Raw genomic sequence first — 15,321 nt, forward strand, 5'->3', positions numbered from 1 at the left:
TTCAGTTCTGCAGCCCTCCAGGATAGAGCACTGCTCATGTGATTAGTGCCAGAGGGTAAATTGCAAGCATTCCAAAACAGAAAGCATTTTAGCATTCTCTATGCCCTTTAAACATCACTCATGTTTTCTTTTTATATATGTTTGTGAGAGTTTTGGTCCACCATAAATAATGGTTTTACTTACACTGGATGCTTGTTATACATCACTGGAAGAAACTCGTCCACCGGCAGCATTTTGTTCAACGGTTCTGCAGCAACAAGTTTCCGAGCTCCTTGCTGGGAGATGGCATATGCCAGTGTCCAGTACGAATAATCAGCTTCAACTAAATTCATTACATTGGGAACAGCTTTCTCAGGGCGTTGCACTTGCATTCTTTTCCTGCCAATGTAGCTTTAAAAAACAAATATACATTAAAACAATTACTAAAATTGCTAGTTGCTATGGCATCTGGAATAATCTCTTAAATGGTTCCATATACATGTACCTTAGATACTTTCCTGCCTGTCTGATGAAATTAAATTAACATCTACAGTGGTGTGAAAAAGTGTTTGCCCCCTTCCTCATTTCCTGTTCCTTTGCATGTTTGTCACACTTAAGTGTTTCGGAACATCAAACCAATTTAAACAATAGTCAAGGACAACACAAGTAAACACAAAATGCAATTTGTAAATGAAGGTGTTTATTATTAAAGGTGAAAAAAAATCCAAATCATCATGGCCCTGTGTGAAAAAGTGATTGCCCCCCTTGTTAAAACATACTATAACTGTGGTTGTCCACACCTGAGTTCAATTTCTCTAGCCACACCCAGGCCTGATTATTGCCACACCTGTTCACAATCAAGGCATCACTTAAATAGGAGCTGCTTGACACAGTAAGGTCCACCAGAAGATCCTTAAAAGCTACACATCATGCCGAGACCCAAAGAAATTCAGGAACAATTGAGAAAGAAAGTAATTGAGATCTATCAGTCTGGAAAGGGTTATAAAGCCATTTCCAAAGCTTTGGGAATCCAGTGAACCACAGTGAGAGCCATTATCCACAAATGGTGAAGACATGGAACAGTGGTGAACCTTCCCAGGAGTGGCCGGCCGCCCAAAATTACCCCAAGAGCGCAGCGACGACTCATCCAAGAGGTCACAAAAGACCCCACAACAACGTCCAAGGAACTGCAGGCCTCACTTGCCTCAGTTAAGGTCAGCGTTCATGCCTCCACCATCAGGAAAAGACTGGGCAAAAATGGCCTGCATGGCAGAGTTCCAAGGAGAAAACCACTGCTGAGCAAAAAGAACATCAAAGCTCGTCTCAATTTCTCCACAACACATCTTGATGATCCCCAAGACTTTTGGGACAACATTCTGTGGACCGATGAGACAAAAGTGGAACTCTTTGGAAGGTGTGTGTCCAAGTATATCTGGCGTAGAAGGAACACTGCATTTCAGAAAAAGAACATTATACCAACAGTAAAATCTGGTGGTGGTAGTGTGATGGTCTGGGGCTGTTTTGCTGCTTCAGGACCTGGAAGACTTGCCGTGATAAAAGGAACTATGAATTCTGCTGTCTACCAAGAGATCCTGAAGGAGAATGTCCGACCATCTGTTCGTGTACTCAAGCTGAAACGAACTTGGGTTCTGCAGCAGGACAATGATCCTAAACACACCAGCAAGTCCACCACCGAATGGCTGAAGAAAAACAAAATGAAGACTTTGGAGTGGCCTAGCCAAAGTCCTGACCTGAATCCTATTGAGATGTTGTGGTATGACCTTAAAAAGGCCGTTCATGCTCGAAAACCCTCTAATGTAACTGAATTAGGACAATTCTGCAAAGATGAGTGGGCCAAAATTCCTCCAGGACGCTGTAAAAGCCTCATTGCACGTTATCGCAAACGCTTGGTTGCAGTTGTTGCTGCTAAGGGTGGCCCAACCAGTTATTAGGTTTAGGGGGCAATCACTTTTTCACACAGGGCCATGATGGTTTGGATTTTTTTTCACCTTTAATAATAAACACCTTCATTTACAAATTGCATTTTGTGTTTACTTGTGTTGTCCTTGACTATTGGTTAAATTGGTTTGGTGTTCCAAAACACTTAAGTGTGACAAACATGCAAAGGAACAGGAAATGAGGAAGGGGGCAAACACTTTTTCACACCACTGTAAACTATACTAGGCATGTTTATTGAATCCAGTCCTTCTGCTCTACCAAGAAAATCAGAACTTAGTGATTCTTTAAAGCCTAATTTTACAAAAAAAAAAATCAATACAAGGGACATTACTTATTATGCTGATGTCTCCTAGCTTAGTTGAAATCCTCCTTCTCTGATGCTAACCAGCTGCACCACTGTAATTTTCTAGTGCGGAGGGAGTTAATGAACCTGAGGGAACTGAGACAGGCGCTCATTAACCACTTGCTTACTGGGCACTTAAACCCCCCTCAGTCCCAGACCAATTTTCAGCTTTCAGCGCTGATGCACTTTGAATGACAATTGCGCGGGCATACAACACTGTACCCAAATGAAATTTTTATCATTTTTTTCCCACAAATAGAGCTTTCTTTTGGTGGTATTTAGTTACAGCTCGGAGTTTTATTTTTTGCTAAACAAACAAAAAAAGATGCAAAAAAAAATCATGTTTTAATAGTTTGTTATAAAATTTTGCAAACGGGTCATTTTTCTCCTTCATTGAAGTGCGCTGATTAGGCGGCACTGATAGGCTGCATTGGTGGGCACTGATGGGCTGCATTGATGGGCACTGATGGGCTGCATTGGTGGGCACTGATAGGCTGCATTGGTGGGCACTGATAGGCTGCACTGGTGGGCACTGATAGGCATAGTTAAGGTGGCACTAATAGGCACAGATAAGGCGGCACCGATGGGCACAGATAAGGCGGCACTGATGGGCAAAGATGGGCACAGATAAGATGGCACGGATGGGTGGCACGGATGGGTGGCACGGATGGGCACTGATAGGTACCACTGATAGATGGGACTGATGGGCACTGATAAGTGGCACTGATAGGTGGCTCTGATAGGTGGCACTGCTGGGCACTGATGGACGGCACTGCTGGGCACTGATGGGCGGCACTGCTGGGCACTGATGGGCGGCATTGGGGTGCAGCACCTTTGAGGCAGATTGTGGGCACTGTGGGTGGCACTGTGGGTGGCACTGCTGGGTGGCACTGTGGGCACTGCTGGGTGGCACTGTGGGCACTGCTGGGTGGCACTATGGGCACTGCTGGGTGGCACTGACGGGGGCACTTACTTTTTATTAGGGTGACACTGCAGGGGGCAGGTGGGCACTGGCAGGGGGCAGGTGGGTGCTTGCATTGCTGGCCGTGATCGGGACTGATGTCCCGATCACGGCCGCCGGTGATCGGCTTTTTTTTTTCTCCTCGCGCTGTCAGCGCGAGGAGGAATACTAGCCAATTACCGGCTCCGTTATGTCACCTGATCAGCTGTCATTGGCTGACAGCTGATCACGTGATAAGGGGTCGGGATCGACCCCTTGCACGGATCGGTGATCAGGCGAGTCTCATGGACTCGCCGATCACAGAGCGTGCCGCGCGCGCCCCTCAGGGCGCGCGCAGGCCGCTCGTACACGGGACAACGTCAATAGACGTAGTCCCGGAAAAGGAGATCCGCGCTGTAGCCGTCAATTGACTATAGCGCGGATCTCAAGTGGTTAAGAGTTCCTGTCTATGCCCACCCTTTTAAGCCACCTGTATTATTGCTTCTATGAATGAGAAACAATCTACGAATGGAGGATGGGCGAATGAATGAAAGGTCTGCCTTCTCCATTCATAGATCATTTGTCATTAACCACTTGCCGACCGCCTCACGATATATGTTGGCAGAAGGACTCGTACAGGCAAACTAAGGTATCTGTACGTTGCTCCGTGAGTCAGGTCACGGGTCCTGCAGACTCGATGTCCGCAGGGATACCCGCGATCGTTTACAGAGAGGAAGAATGGGGAGATGCTAATGTAAACAAGCATCTCCCCATTCTTCCTAGTGACAGTGTCACTGATCTCTGCTCCCTGTCACACGTAGCCACACCCCCCCAACCAACAGTTAGAATCACTCCCCATACTTAACCCCTACACTGCCCCTAGTGGTTAACCCCTTCACTGCCAGTGTCATTTGCACAGGAATCAGTGCATTTGTATAGCACTGATTGCTGTATAAATGTCAATGGTCCCAAAAACGTGCCAAATGTCCGATGTGTCCGCCATAATGTCGCAGTCATGATAAAAAAATCTCTGATCGCTGCCATTACTAGTAAAAAAAAAATGATTGCGATTTTTTTAACCAAAAATATGTAGAATAATATGTATCGACCTAAACTGAGGAAAAAAACTTTTTTTATATATATTTTTGGGGATATTTATTATAGCAAAATGTAAAAAAGAATGCATTTTTTTCAAAATTGTCACTCTTTTTTTGTCTATAGCACAAAAAATAAAAACCACAGGGGTGATCAAATACCACCAAAAGAAAGCTCTTGTGGGAAAAAAAGGACGTCAATTTTGTTTTGGAGCCACGTCGCACGACCGTGCAATTGTCAGTTAAAGCGACACAGTGCCGAATCGCAAAAAGTGCTCTGGTCTTTGGCCAGCAAAATGGTCCGGGGCTTAAGTGGCTAAAGTAGTACTAACAGAGCTGCATTTTTGAAAGGACCAGAAGGAAGGAAGACCCAAAAAGGCTAAGTCTTTTCTTTTCTTGATCCTACAACCTGATAATTCTGCTTGTTGTCTTAGTTGACCTGCTTTTTCTGTTTTGTACACACAGACTTCATTGTCAGGAGAGTTCAGTCTCGAATTACTTAAAATATTAGTCTCCATAGACCAGGAGTCTCAAACTGGTGGCCCTCCAGCTGTTGCAAAACTACAAGTCCCATGAGGCATTGCAAGGCTGACAGTTAAGAGCATGACTCCCAAAGGCAGAGGCATGATGGGACTTGTAGTTTCGCAACAGCTGGAGGGCCGCCAGTTTGAGACCCCTGCCATAGAAGAAGAAGAAGAAGCAGAAGGCGGCGGCGACAGAAGACCGGGCCAACGCTACTAAAAGAGCTGGAAGAAGAAAGCGGAGGGTCGGCAAGACTCCCGAAGAGCGGGACAAGACTCCCGAAGAGCGGGACAAGACTCCCGAAGAGCGGGACAAGACTCCCGAAGAGCGGGACAAGACCCCTGGATGGTGGCGGCGACGAAGGAGAAAGCCGGGCTCCTCCGCTTGTAAAAGAGTTAGCAGAAGATAGCAGAGGAATCTGGCGAGAAGACCCCCGAACACAGAAGAAGAGTAGACCACCGGAGCTGTCTAATAAAGTATTTAAAAAAACTGTGTTGTGTTTTTTCTGTACCCTTTTTTTCACCAGGCGAATGGGTAGGGGTACAATGTACCTCATACTTATTCACATAGAGTAGGGGGCCGGAATCTGGGGGCCCCTTATTAAAGGGGGTTCCCAGATTCTGATAAGCCCCCCGCCCACAGACCCTGACAACCAACAGCCAGGGTTGTCGGGAAGAGGCCCTTGTCCTCATCAACATGGGGACAAGGTGCTTTGGGGTGGGGGAGCTGCAGGGCCCCCTTCCTCAAAGCACCCCCCCCATGTTGAGGGCATGTGGCCTGGTACAGCTCAGGAGGGGGGGTGCTTGCTTGTCCCCACCTCCTTTCCTGACCAACTGGGCTGCGTGCTCGGATAAGGGTCTGCTCTGGGCTTTGGGGGGACCCCACAACGTTTTTTTGGCGTAGGGCTTCCCCTTTAAATCCATATGAGGTGACGGGGCTAGCGAGGTGTCAATCTCGCCGATGGAGGCGGTGACATTCCTTCAGTAGTTCCCTCTACCTGGAGCCACGTGCAAAATGAACAGACTTTTCCCCATCTGTGGGCAAGTCAAAAAGTCCGGCGGACTAGCACACAGATGGATAGACTCAATTTTTAGTCAAAACCTCTTTCTAAGTCCGCCGGTTTTTTTGGAAGAAAAAAGTCCGCTGGAGCCCACACGCGGACGGATTGTCCGGCGGACTCTGGTCTGCCAGATAATTCGATTGTGTGTACGCGGCATTACTGGACTTGTATGGGGTCCTCCCTCCTTCTGCCATTCCCAGGCCCTTCCATTCCAGAGGGAAGCGCAGGATTGCTGTAGACCAGGGATATGCAATTAGCGGACCTCCAGCTGTTGCAAAACTACAAGTCCCATCATGCCTCTGCCTCTGGGTGTCATGCTTGTGGCTGTCAGTGTCTTGCTATGCCTCATGGGAATTGTAGTTCTGCAACAGCTGGAGGTCTGCTAATTGCATATCCCTGCTGTAGACAGTGCTGTGTATCAATGGTTGGTGCAGCCAGAAAAGCAGCCAATCAAACAGATCTAGCAGATTGAGGGTAGATAAGAGATCAGGGATCTATCTCCATAAAGAATACCAGTAACTGCCCAAAGCTATCACTAGGAGTGTTGTTCATCCCTTGTGATAGCAATATTAAGTTGAATTAAAACAATTTTAAAGAGTGCTAAAAATAAATAAATAAATAAAAAGAACTTTAAGCCCCCGTTCACACACAAATGCAAACACACACATAGCTTCCAAACATAAGCAGTGATTGAACCACATATGTGAGATATCGCAATGAACGTCAGAGCAATAGCAATCATTCCTGTGCCAGAGCTCACATTTAACTCTAAACTGGTAACCTGTACAAGCTTTTAAGCTTTAAAGGTAATGTAGTTTGCTGCTATTTCACAGGCATGCACAATTTTAAATCTTCATACGTATATATCTTTTTACTTAACGCAATATTATCTTTTATATTTTACAAAAAAAAAAAATGGGTATTATATTTTGTTTGTGTGCTCTAAAATTCATTTATTTTTTCTTGGTTTGAAATTTGGTTTGATAAATGACTGCACAAGTGTAAATTAATATTATGTAAGAAAATTGCAACAGCCCCAATTTTATTCTCTAGGGTCTTTCCTTTCAGAAAACATATAATGTTTAGGGGTTCTAAGTAGTTTTCTAGCAAAAACATGTATGTGAGGAATGCCAAAATTGCCTCAAACAGCAAGTGATTACGCACCCACTAAAAAAGAAAAATATACATGAAGGAAAACTGTAAAGGTGCAGCAGTTCCAATCAAGAGAAACATAATAATATACTATAATTGAAGTGTAAAATAATAAACAAAAGGGCTCAGACACGTCTATGAGTATATACACAAAAACTGCAAATTTGTAGATTTAAAATCAAACTATTACGATCCTACTTAGTGAGTAAGGATGAGCCGAACACCCCCCCCCCCCCCCCCCGGTTCGGTTCGCACCACAACTTGCGAGCAGGCAAAAAATTCGGAGGAACACCGTTAAAGTCTATGGGACACAAACATGAAGAATCAAAAGTGCTCATTTTAAAGGCTTATATGCAAGTTATTGTCATAAAAAGTGTTTGGGGATCAGTTTTAAATGACTTTTTTCCTTTAGAAATGTTATTTTGCTGTGGTACTGTTCTAAACACGGAAAACTGTGCCACTTTACAGGCATACTATAGACACCCCCCAGGCATGATATTTAAAGGAATGTTTCATTTTTATTGTTTCACTTTAAGCATTATTAAAAACACTGCTCAGGAAAAAACCGACATGTTTAAAACTTTTTTTTGCATTGATACATGTCCCCTGGGGCAGGACCCAGGTCCCCAAACACTTTTTATGACAATAACTTGCATATAAGCTTATCCGCCCATCCCTATTAGTGAGCATTCTGCTACATTTAAATCTTATGAGTTTTTTATATGATCTGCAAGGTTTTTTTCTGGTTTGTTTTTTTGTGTTTTTCTCTGATTTATGAATATAATAGACCGTATTTACTGTTCTCTTTGTATTATGTTTAATTTCTTCTGAGGCATTTGGATTATTTATATTTCCTCCACATCCGTTAAGACAATTACAGTTGTATTTACCTCCGTGCCTGTGTTCTGGTATTTTATGCATCATTACATATGTTACAGTAACAGATCTGTTTATATCTTGGTAATTCTATCTCTGCTAGTGCATTTGTTTCTTTTCAATGTATCAGTATTACTGTAAAATTGTATATGTGTGCTCATTTCAAGCCAGACCTCTTGCACACTGTTCTAATGTATGAACATCAGATATTCCTGGCAAAAAAAAAAAACAAGAGTATGGGCTGTGTATGACTTGTGCGTATATGCAAGTATGCACACACAAACAGGAAGCATGTCATTTGTGAGGATACACACAAAAATACTGACCGGTCCGGCAACTCAGATTTATGGGTTTTTTTTACTGATCAGTACGCAGCACATGTTCACACCCTGGTGCTTACAGGCACATTAAAAACAATGGGCTGCATTTATATTTTTTATTTTGGGGGGGAGGGAATGCGTTTTAAGCCTAAAAGTCATCTCAGTTACTGTCTTGGAAATCCTTCTATACATATTAGGGACCTTTCACACTGCTCTGTAGCAAAATTTAAGTGAAACCGCATATGTATTTTTACTGCGATTTTGCTATGTTTCAGACGAATTTCCTGACCGTTTCTGGTGTCGTTTTGGGTTTCCTGCACCGGTGAAAAATGGACACATGACTCAAAAACGCACCAAAAAATGTATGAGTAAGGGCCCTTGTTGCAGAGCTCATGTTTAAAGTGGCAGTAAATTCCCATGTATGGTAAGCCTATAATAAGGCTTAGCTATAGTTACTGTAAAAATCTCCTAAACGTGCACCGTTATAGTTGTCAGTGACGTCAATGACACATGCGCTCTGAAGGAAAGGGATAACTGTGCCACTGCCATCCCGTCATGTCCCTTCAGAGCCACGCTGTAAACAATGACTGCCAGCTCAGTCAATCAGATAGCCGAAGCCCACAACCTCAGAAAGAAGACCAGGTGATGATGGAAGTGCCTTCAGCGGTGACGGCGTGCCACTGGAGGGCTTCATTTTGAGGTAAGTCTGTCACACTAGGAGCTTTGTTCACCTTCATCCAAGTTTCCAGTGGCATCCACATCATTTCAGGACACAGTAGTGATATGGAGGTCAGCAGGAGGAAGCACTGTGGCCAGTAGGGATCAAGAAAATTGACTCTCCCAGAGGAATTTTTTTTAGGAGACTTTAACCACTTGCCAACCAGCCGCCGCAGTTGTACTGTGGCAGAATGGCACGGCTGGGCAAAAATGACATTATGTAACATTGCTTTTCCCTGTGGCCACCAGGGGCGCGCGCATGCCCCCGGCTTGCCCACAGAGCCAATGCTATTTTCTATTGGTCGTGATCACCGCCGGGCTCCCGCGATCGCTCGGGGCACACATAGAACTGAGATCTGTGTGTGTAAACACACAGTTTCCGGTTCTCTGAGGGGAGAAGTGACTGATCGTCTGTGCATACAGAGTATGAACAGCGATCTGTCATCTCCCCTAGACAGTCCCCTCCCCCCTTCAATTAGAACACACACTAGGGAACACAATTAACCCCATTGATCGCCCCTAATGTTAACTCCTTCACTGCCAGTGACATTTTTGCAGTAATCAATGCATTTTTATAGCACTGATCACTGTATAAATGCCAATGGTCACAAAAATGTGTCAAAATTGTCAGATGTGTCTGCCATAATGTCGCAGTCCAGATAAAAATTGCAGATCGCTGCCATTATGTGTAAAAAAAAAAAAAACGATCCCCTATTTTGTAGATGCTATAACTTTTGCGCAAACCAATCAATATATGCTTATTGAGATTTTTTTTACTAAAAATGTGTAGAAGAATACATATTGGTCTAAACTGAGGAACAAAACTTTTTTTTTTATATTTTTGGGGGGGATATTTATTACAGCAAAAAGTAAAAAAATATTGAATTTTTTTCAAAAGTGTCACTTTTTTTTGTTTAAAGTGCAAAAAATAAAAATCGCAGAGGTGATCAAATACCACAAAAAGAAAGCTCTATTTGTGGGAAAAATAGGACATCAATTTTGTTTGGGTGCAACGTTGCACAACTGTGCAATTGTCAGTTAAAGCGACGCAGTGGCGAATCACAAAAAGTGCTCTGGTCAGAAAGGGGGTAAAATCTTCTGGGGCTAAAGTGGTTAAAGCAACAGGAGTAGGACAGATATTTTCAGTCTTTTTTTGGGCATTTTCTTCCTGGTAAGGTCATTCTAAACTCTACCTTTTATTACTGACCTCTATTTCTGAAAGTGCTTGTGTGCCTTAATACTTTTTAGGTCCCCTGTAACCTTGAACAAGTATAAATATAAGGAATTCTGCATTTTCTCTGACATTTATTTGCTGTTTGCCTGTTTTAAGTCTGTATTGAAGCCAGACATGCAATCAGCTAGCACTTTCAAAATGTCCACCATTGTCAGCTCTCATAACAAGTGAACTTTATAACATTGTAGTAGTAGACACTAGGCCTACATGTCATTCTCATTAGAATATGACTTAGCTTTAATAACAACCTAAATAAATATACTTACATTAGGTCCCAATCCAATTCAGCCATTGCAACATCATGCATGAGCTTTAGCAGTTTGCTTCTAAACTGGTACTCAAACCGGACATCATCTTCTATTATAAGAGCTTGCTCTAGTCCCCTTTCAATTACCTAAAACAAGTATACAAAATCAAGTCAAGAACATTTTTTAATATTAGACTCCCTCACTTAAAGGTTACCTTAACCCTTTTCTCACAACATTTTTATTTTTTTTGTTTCATCTGTTTCATTTGTTTTGTGTAAAAATATGAGTTTATGGATTTTTAATAGAAATAAATAATTAAAAACAGTTTCCCCTGGTTCTCCAACAATAAATTTTCATGAAACCTAGTGTAGCGCCCCCCTGACCTCCAGAGGCTTGGTGGTGACCCCTCAGAGACAGGGAGGGCTGATATTTCACCTCAGGGTGCAGGTTTCTAGGCATGGTGGGTAGCGTAAAAGGTAGAAAAGATGGACGCCAGTCACTTTTATGCTGAACAAAGGTGTGTTATTGCTCATAATAACAAACAATTAAGTGAGAGAGGGCACAGGACACCCTTAGACAAATACAACCAGCAGACTCCTTAGACAAAAAATAGAAAAGGTAGACAGCAATACAGAAAATGAGACTTTGAGATGTAACCAGCAATCTGAACTTTTTTTAAGCACAAGCTGTCTCTTATAGCAACTGGAATATAACTCACAAAAAGGAGGGCAGGAATTCTCTGGTTGATTCTGTCTTGACACTTTCCCAGGTTTTCCACGATTCCCCGTTCCATGGCAGAGTAACTTCTGGTACTTCATCTCAGGTCTCTATCCCTTCCTTCATGGCTCCAGTCCATAAGCAGGCCCTCCCTTGGAGAGCCTCAAGCACATGGCTTGGCCTTAGGCTTCAGGCCTACCCAGAACAGCAGCTGTTCCTCACACATCCACACCAGACCAAGGTCTGGGTAGGAGGACCTTGATCACTTGATCTCCCCAAATTACTATACAATTTCCCAGCATGCTCAGCAGTCACGAAAAACGTATACTGATTGGCTGAGAAAAGTAAGCGTATTCATATTCTAACTTGACTGTATCTCATCATACTAATGCCACAGGTAACATTACCACCTATTGACAGAAGGGAGAAACCACAGCTATACCAGGCTCAGGAGAAAAGCCAAATGATCATAAAGATTATAAATCAGCTAGGTTTACTACAACCCAGCAAATCTAAATTTACCAGTAGCCCCTATTAAGACAAGGGTGTTACACTAGGAAGTAGCCAAAACTGTCTATTTCTCCCATGTATTAGGGTACCTTGTACTTTTGTTTTATATATTATAGTAGAGCCCAAAATAATGATCCCATTTTAGTTTAGGAGAGTCTTTGTATTTTTTTTTGCTGTCATAATGCAAATAATCTATCCACATAAATGTTCTATGAATTTTTTATAATACATAACATTATGGCCTTTCACTTCTACAAGCACTGGGTCATTTGAGCGGTGTCCTGCCCTTATTTTTATTTATTTATTATCTAAACAAAGATCATTTAAAGGTAGTAAATAGCTATAAAACAACTACAATAGTGTAAACTTTAAAAAAATAAAACAACTAAAATACAATTGAATTCAAACCAGTTTTGTTTCACATTGAATACTTAAAGTGAACCATACCATTCTTCTTACCATCCTGTCTAACAGTTCTATATAGGCAGTTGTCTGCTCTTTATTGCACCTTCTATTTCGTAAAGTGATTGCAAAGGCTCGCTTTTAAAAAAATAAAAATAACAAATATGTTATACTTACCTCCTCTGTGCAGTTGGTTTTGCACAGAGCAGCCCACATCCTCCTCTTCTTGGGTCCCTCTTTGTTGCTCCTGGTCCCTCCCTCCTTTGAGTGCCCCTCAGCCAGCAGCTTGCTACAGGTTGTCACCCAAGCTTAGTCAGAGCTCCGTGCATCCATTCACACATGGAACCTCGACATGGTCCGCCCCCTCTTTCCCCCGATTGGCTGACTGACTTTGATTGACAGCTGTGGGAGCCAATAGCGCCACTGCTCTGTCTAAGCCAATCAGGAGGAATGTACTGGATGACTGAGGGGATCGTGGCCATTGCTGGAGAGAGCAGGAGCTTAGGTAATTGGGGGGGGGGGGGGGAGGTGCTGGGGAGGCTGCTACAAACAGAAGGTTTTTTATCTAGAATGCATTAAGACAAAAAACCTTCTGCCTTTACAACTCTTTTAATAGCTCTCTAAGAAATGTCTAGATAACAGTTGTAAAAAAAAAAAAGAAGAAAAAAAAAAAGGCTTTTCCTTTAGAAGTCTACCTGGATACAAACCATCACTCCTTTCCTGATTGGCTGGGAATATTATTATTTTTCTATTGTCCAACAGCCAAACAATGACTAATTCCAGTTGTTTTCAGGGTGTCTGGTAGATTTACTACACAGTGCGCAACTGTGGACATGTGACTTCTGAATGTAAACTGATTTTTACACATTATACAGCTGCTATTTAGGGATTGATAGAGGGCTGGGAAAGGAGAGAGTGTGCAATAAAGACCTTATGACAGTCATTATACTGTATGTACAGTACATGTGCCAATAAGATGAACATACAGACTGAGCTGAATGAGAGAAATCCATAGATTCCTCCATCCAGGATGGACAAATCTCGCACTGTTGGCTATTGTATTTTGACAACCAGCACCTGCGACTGACACGTTACCCAGAAAGCAACTGCAGCCAATCAGCTCCTTGGAATTTTCAGTTGGAGATCATACAGCTGCTTGCAGGGCCATCCATGTCTCAAATTTTGCCCGATCCACAGGGACCACCTATCATTTTAGCCATATTTGGGCAGATTTAGGTGGGATACAAAATAAATAGCAGGATTTACCAACTGATTACCTCTTTCCATATATAATAATGACTAAGGAAGCATCCAATCTCGCCTCTTGTCAGTGTTCTCCCTGAATACGGGTCATGATATCCTGGTATCACATCTATATTCAGAGCTTTAAGTTGGCTTGTATTAAGAGCCCTGTGGAGGTAAGAAAATTAATGTTTAGTAACTATAACCAAGGTAACAATAACAAACAACCTATTGTATACACTGTACTGTACTTTGATCTATGCAGACAAAATATAACAGACTGCTATGACTGCACAAAAAACTCAGCTATATTTTAATGAAAAGATTTGTGTATGTATGCAAGTGAAGTAGGAACCTTAGATTGTAAGCTCCTTGGGGACAGGGGCTGATATGAATGTACAATATGTAAAGTGCTGCTACATATTGTTGGCTTTAAATAAATATATGTAATAAATCAATAAATAATGACACTCCATAGGGAAATTCTCACTCAAGGTTAGAAAAAGTAAACTATCATAGCATTCTCTGTTTTCCCACCAATATTTTATTAAAATATTTAATGCCACTCACATTAAAATGTGTACAAATTTGGTGCACTTCGGGTAAAAAGCAGTGATTCTCCCTTACCCCGGGTTCACATATGTGCGATGTGGGAGCCAGCGCGATTACAGCGATGTTTCCTGCATGGCATCCCTCCCGCAGGCAGTTCACACTGCCTTCTGCGAACCGCTGCGGGTGTCATTAACTTTGTTCAGTTTACAGATCGCAGTGCAAACTCGGACTGTGAACTCGCACAGGAATCGGATCACTTATGTGAGAACACCCATGCAATCCGATTCTAGTGTGGGGCAAAAACAAGTCTCTGCGCTATTTTCTGTGTGAATCCAATACGAGTTCAACCATGCAACTGTATGGCTGAACTCGCATTGCTCAGGTATCAAATGTGTTTGGCACCTGCTGTGCGGGTGCCAATCACACGCGATCACTGAGAACACGCTAGTGTGAACCCAGACTTAGGGTGCAATATCTCTGGTCATTCACAAGATGGTAGCTCGCTCATCTCCAGTATTGCGGCATGACATCATCAGCTCCTGTCACAATGTCATAAGTGAGCAGAAAGCCATCTATGATAGTTTACTCTTTTTGAACTTTAAAGTGTTACTAAACCCAGGACCCTGCATTCACTATATCTGGTCTCCCATAATGCTCAGAACATGGAAATGCAATTCATTTAGTAAATATAAACTGCTAAATACCCTTTCTCATCAGCAGTATATAGCAATCTTGTGGCTTCTATCAGTGTCTGGTTAAAGCTTGTAGGAGGAGTTTTCATTCTACTCTGACTGCAGCACCCCTGACCCTCTGTCTGGACAGTGCTGATTGGCCCTGTGCTAATCACATGCACCCTCCCAAGAAAAAAAAACTCTTTAGCAATACACCCCAAACCCATGAAGGGCTGTGTGTTCCATGCACTAGTTTCAATTGGGATGCAGGGGATGCACGGATACAGATGCTGGGTACACGGCCCCGAACGCACACTGCCTCCCTTATGAACCAAGCACCAACAGCTGCATAGATGTCAGATTGAGAGCTGCATCTGTGTCCATGCAACCGTTGCATCTCAATTGACATGAATGGGACTCCCTACATGGGCATGTACGGAACACCTGTGAATCCCCTTGTAGGTAAACACAGCCCTCCACGGGAGCGTATGCTTTATTACACCCCATGTGATTAAGGCCTTATAATATTGTTTTTCCCAAAGTCGGATAAAGATATTATGTCATAGATAAGCTGCACCCATATGGCAAAATAATGTGGAATGTGACACTATTGTACACTTTCCTATATGCAACCATTGCATTAGAAATACTTACTTGAGATATTACTTAAGCATTGGAAATATAGAAGAATGGCTTTTCAATAATGGCATTGGGGGTGATTTACTAAGAAGAAGGCACTGCACCAGTTCATACATTAATTCTTAAGTGCCAAATTTGGAATGC

At 42.7% G+C, this 15,321-nt stretch overlaps 1 protein-coding gene across 1 annotated transcript in view; it reads right to left on the minus strand.

Moving 5' to 3' along the window:
- COLGALT2 (collagen beta(1-O)galactosyltransferase 2) overlaps positions 1 to 15,321 on the minus strand; it is a 148,679-nt gene that overhangs the window by 17,384 nt on the left and 115,974 nt on the right. The window contains exons 9-11 of the mRNA XM_077452656.1: positions 13,351 to 13,483; positions 10,463 to 10,590; positions 184 to 390 (exon numbers count right to left, since the gene is read on the minus strand). Of these exons, the coding sequence (XP_077308782.1) occupies positions 184 to 390; positions 10,463 to 10,590; positions 13,351 to 13,483 (468 nt within the window). The remainder of the gene's footprint in view (positions 1 to 183; positions 391 to 10,462; positions 10,591 to 13,350; positions 13,484 to 15,321) is intronic.

Source organism: Lithobates pipiens, unplaced genomic scaffold (genome assembly GCF_037356315.1).
Source record: "Lithobates pipiens isolate NorthernLeopardFrog02 unplaced genomic scaffold, aLitPip1_a1.2 Scaffold_23, whole genome shotgun sequence".
NCBI classification, from domain to species: Eukaryota; Metazoa; Chordata; class Amphibia; order Anura; family Ranidae; genus Lithobates; species Lithobates pipiens.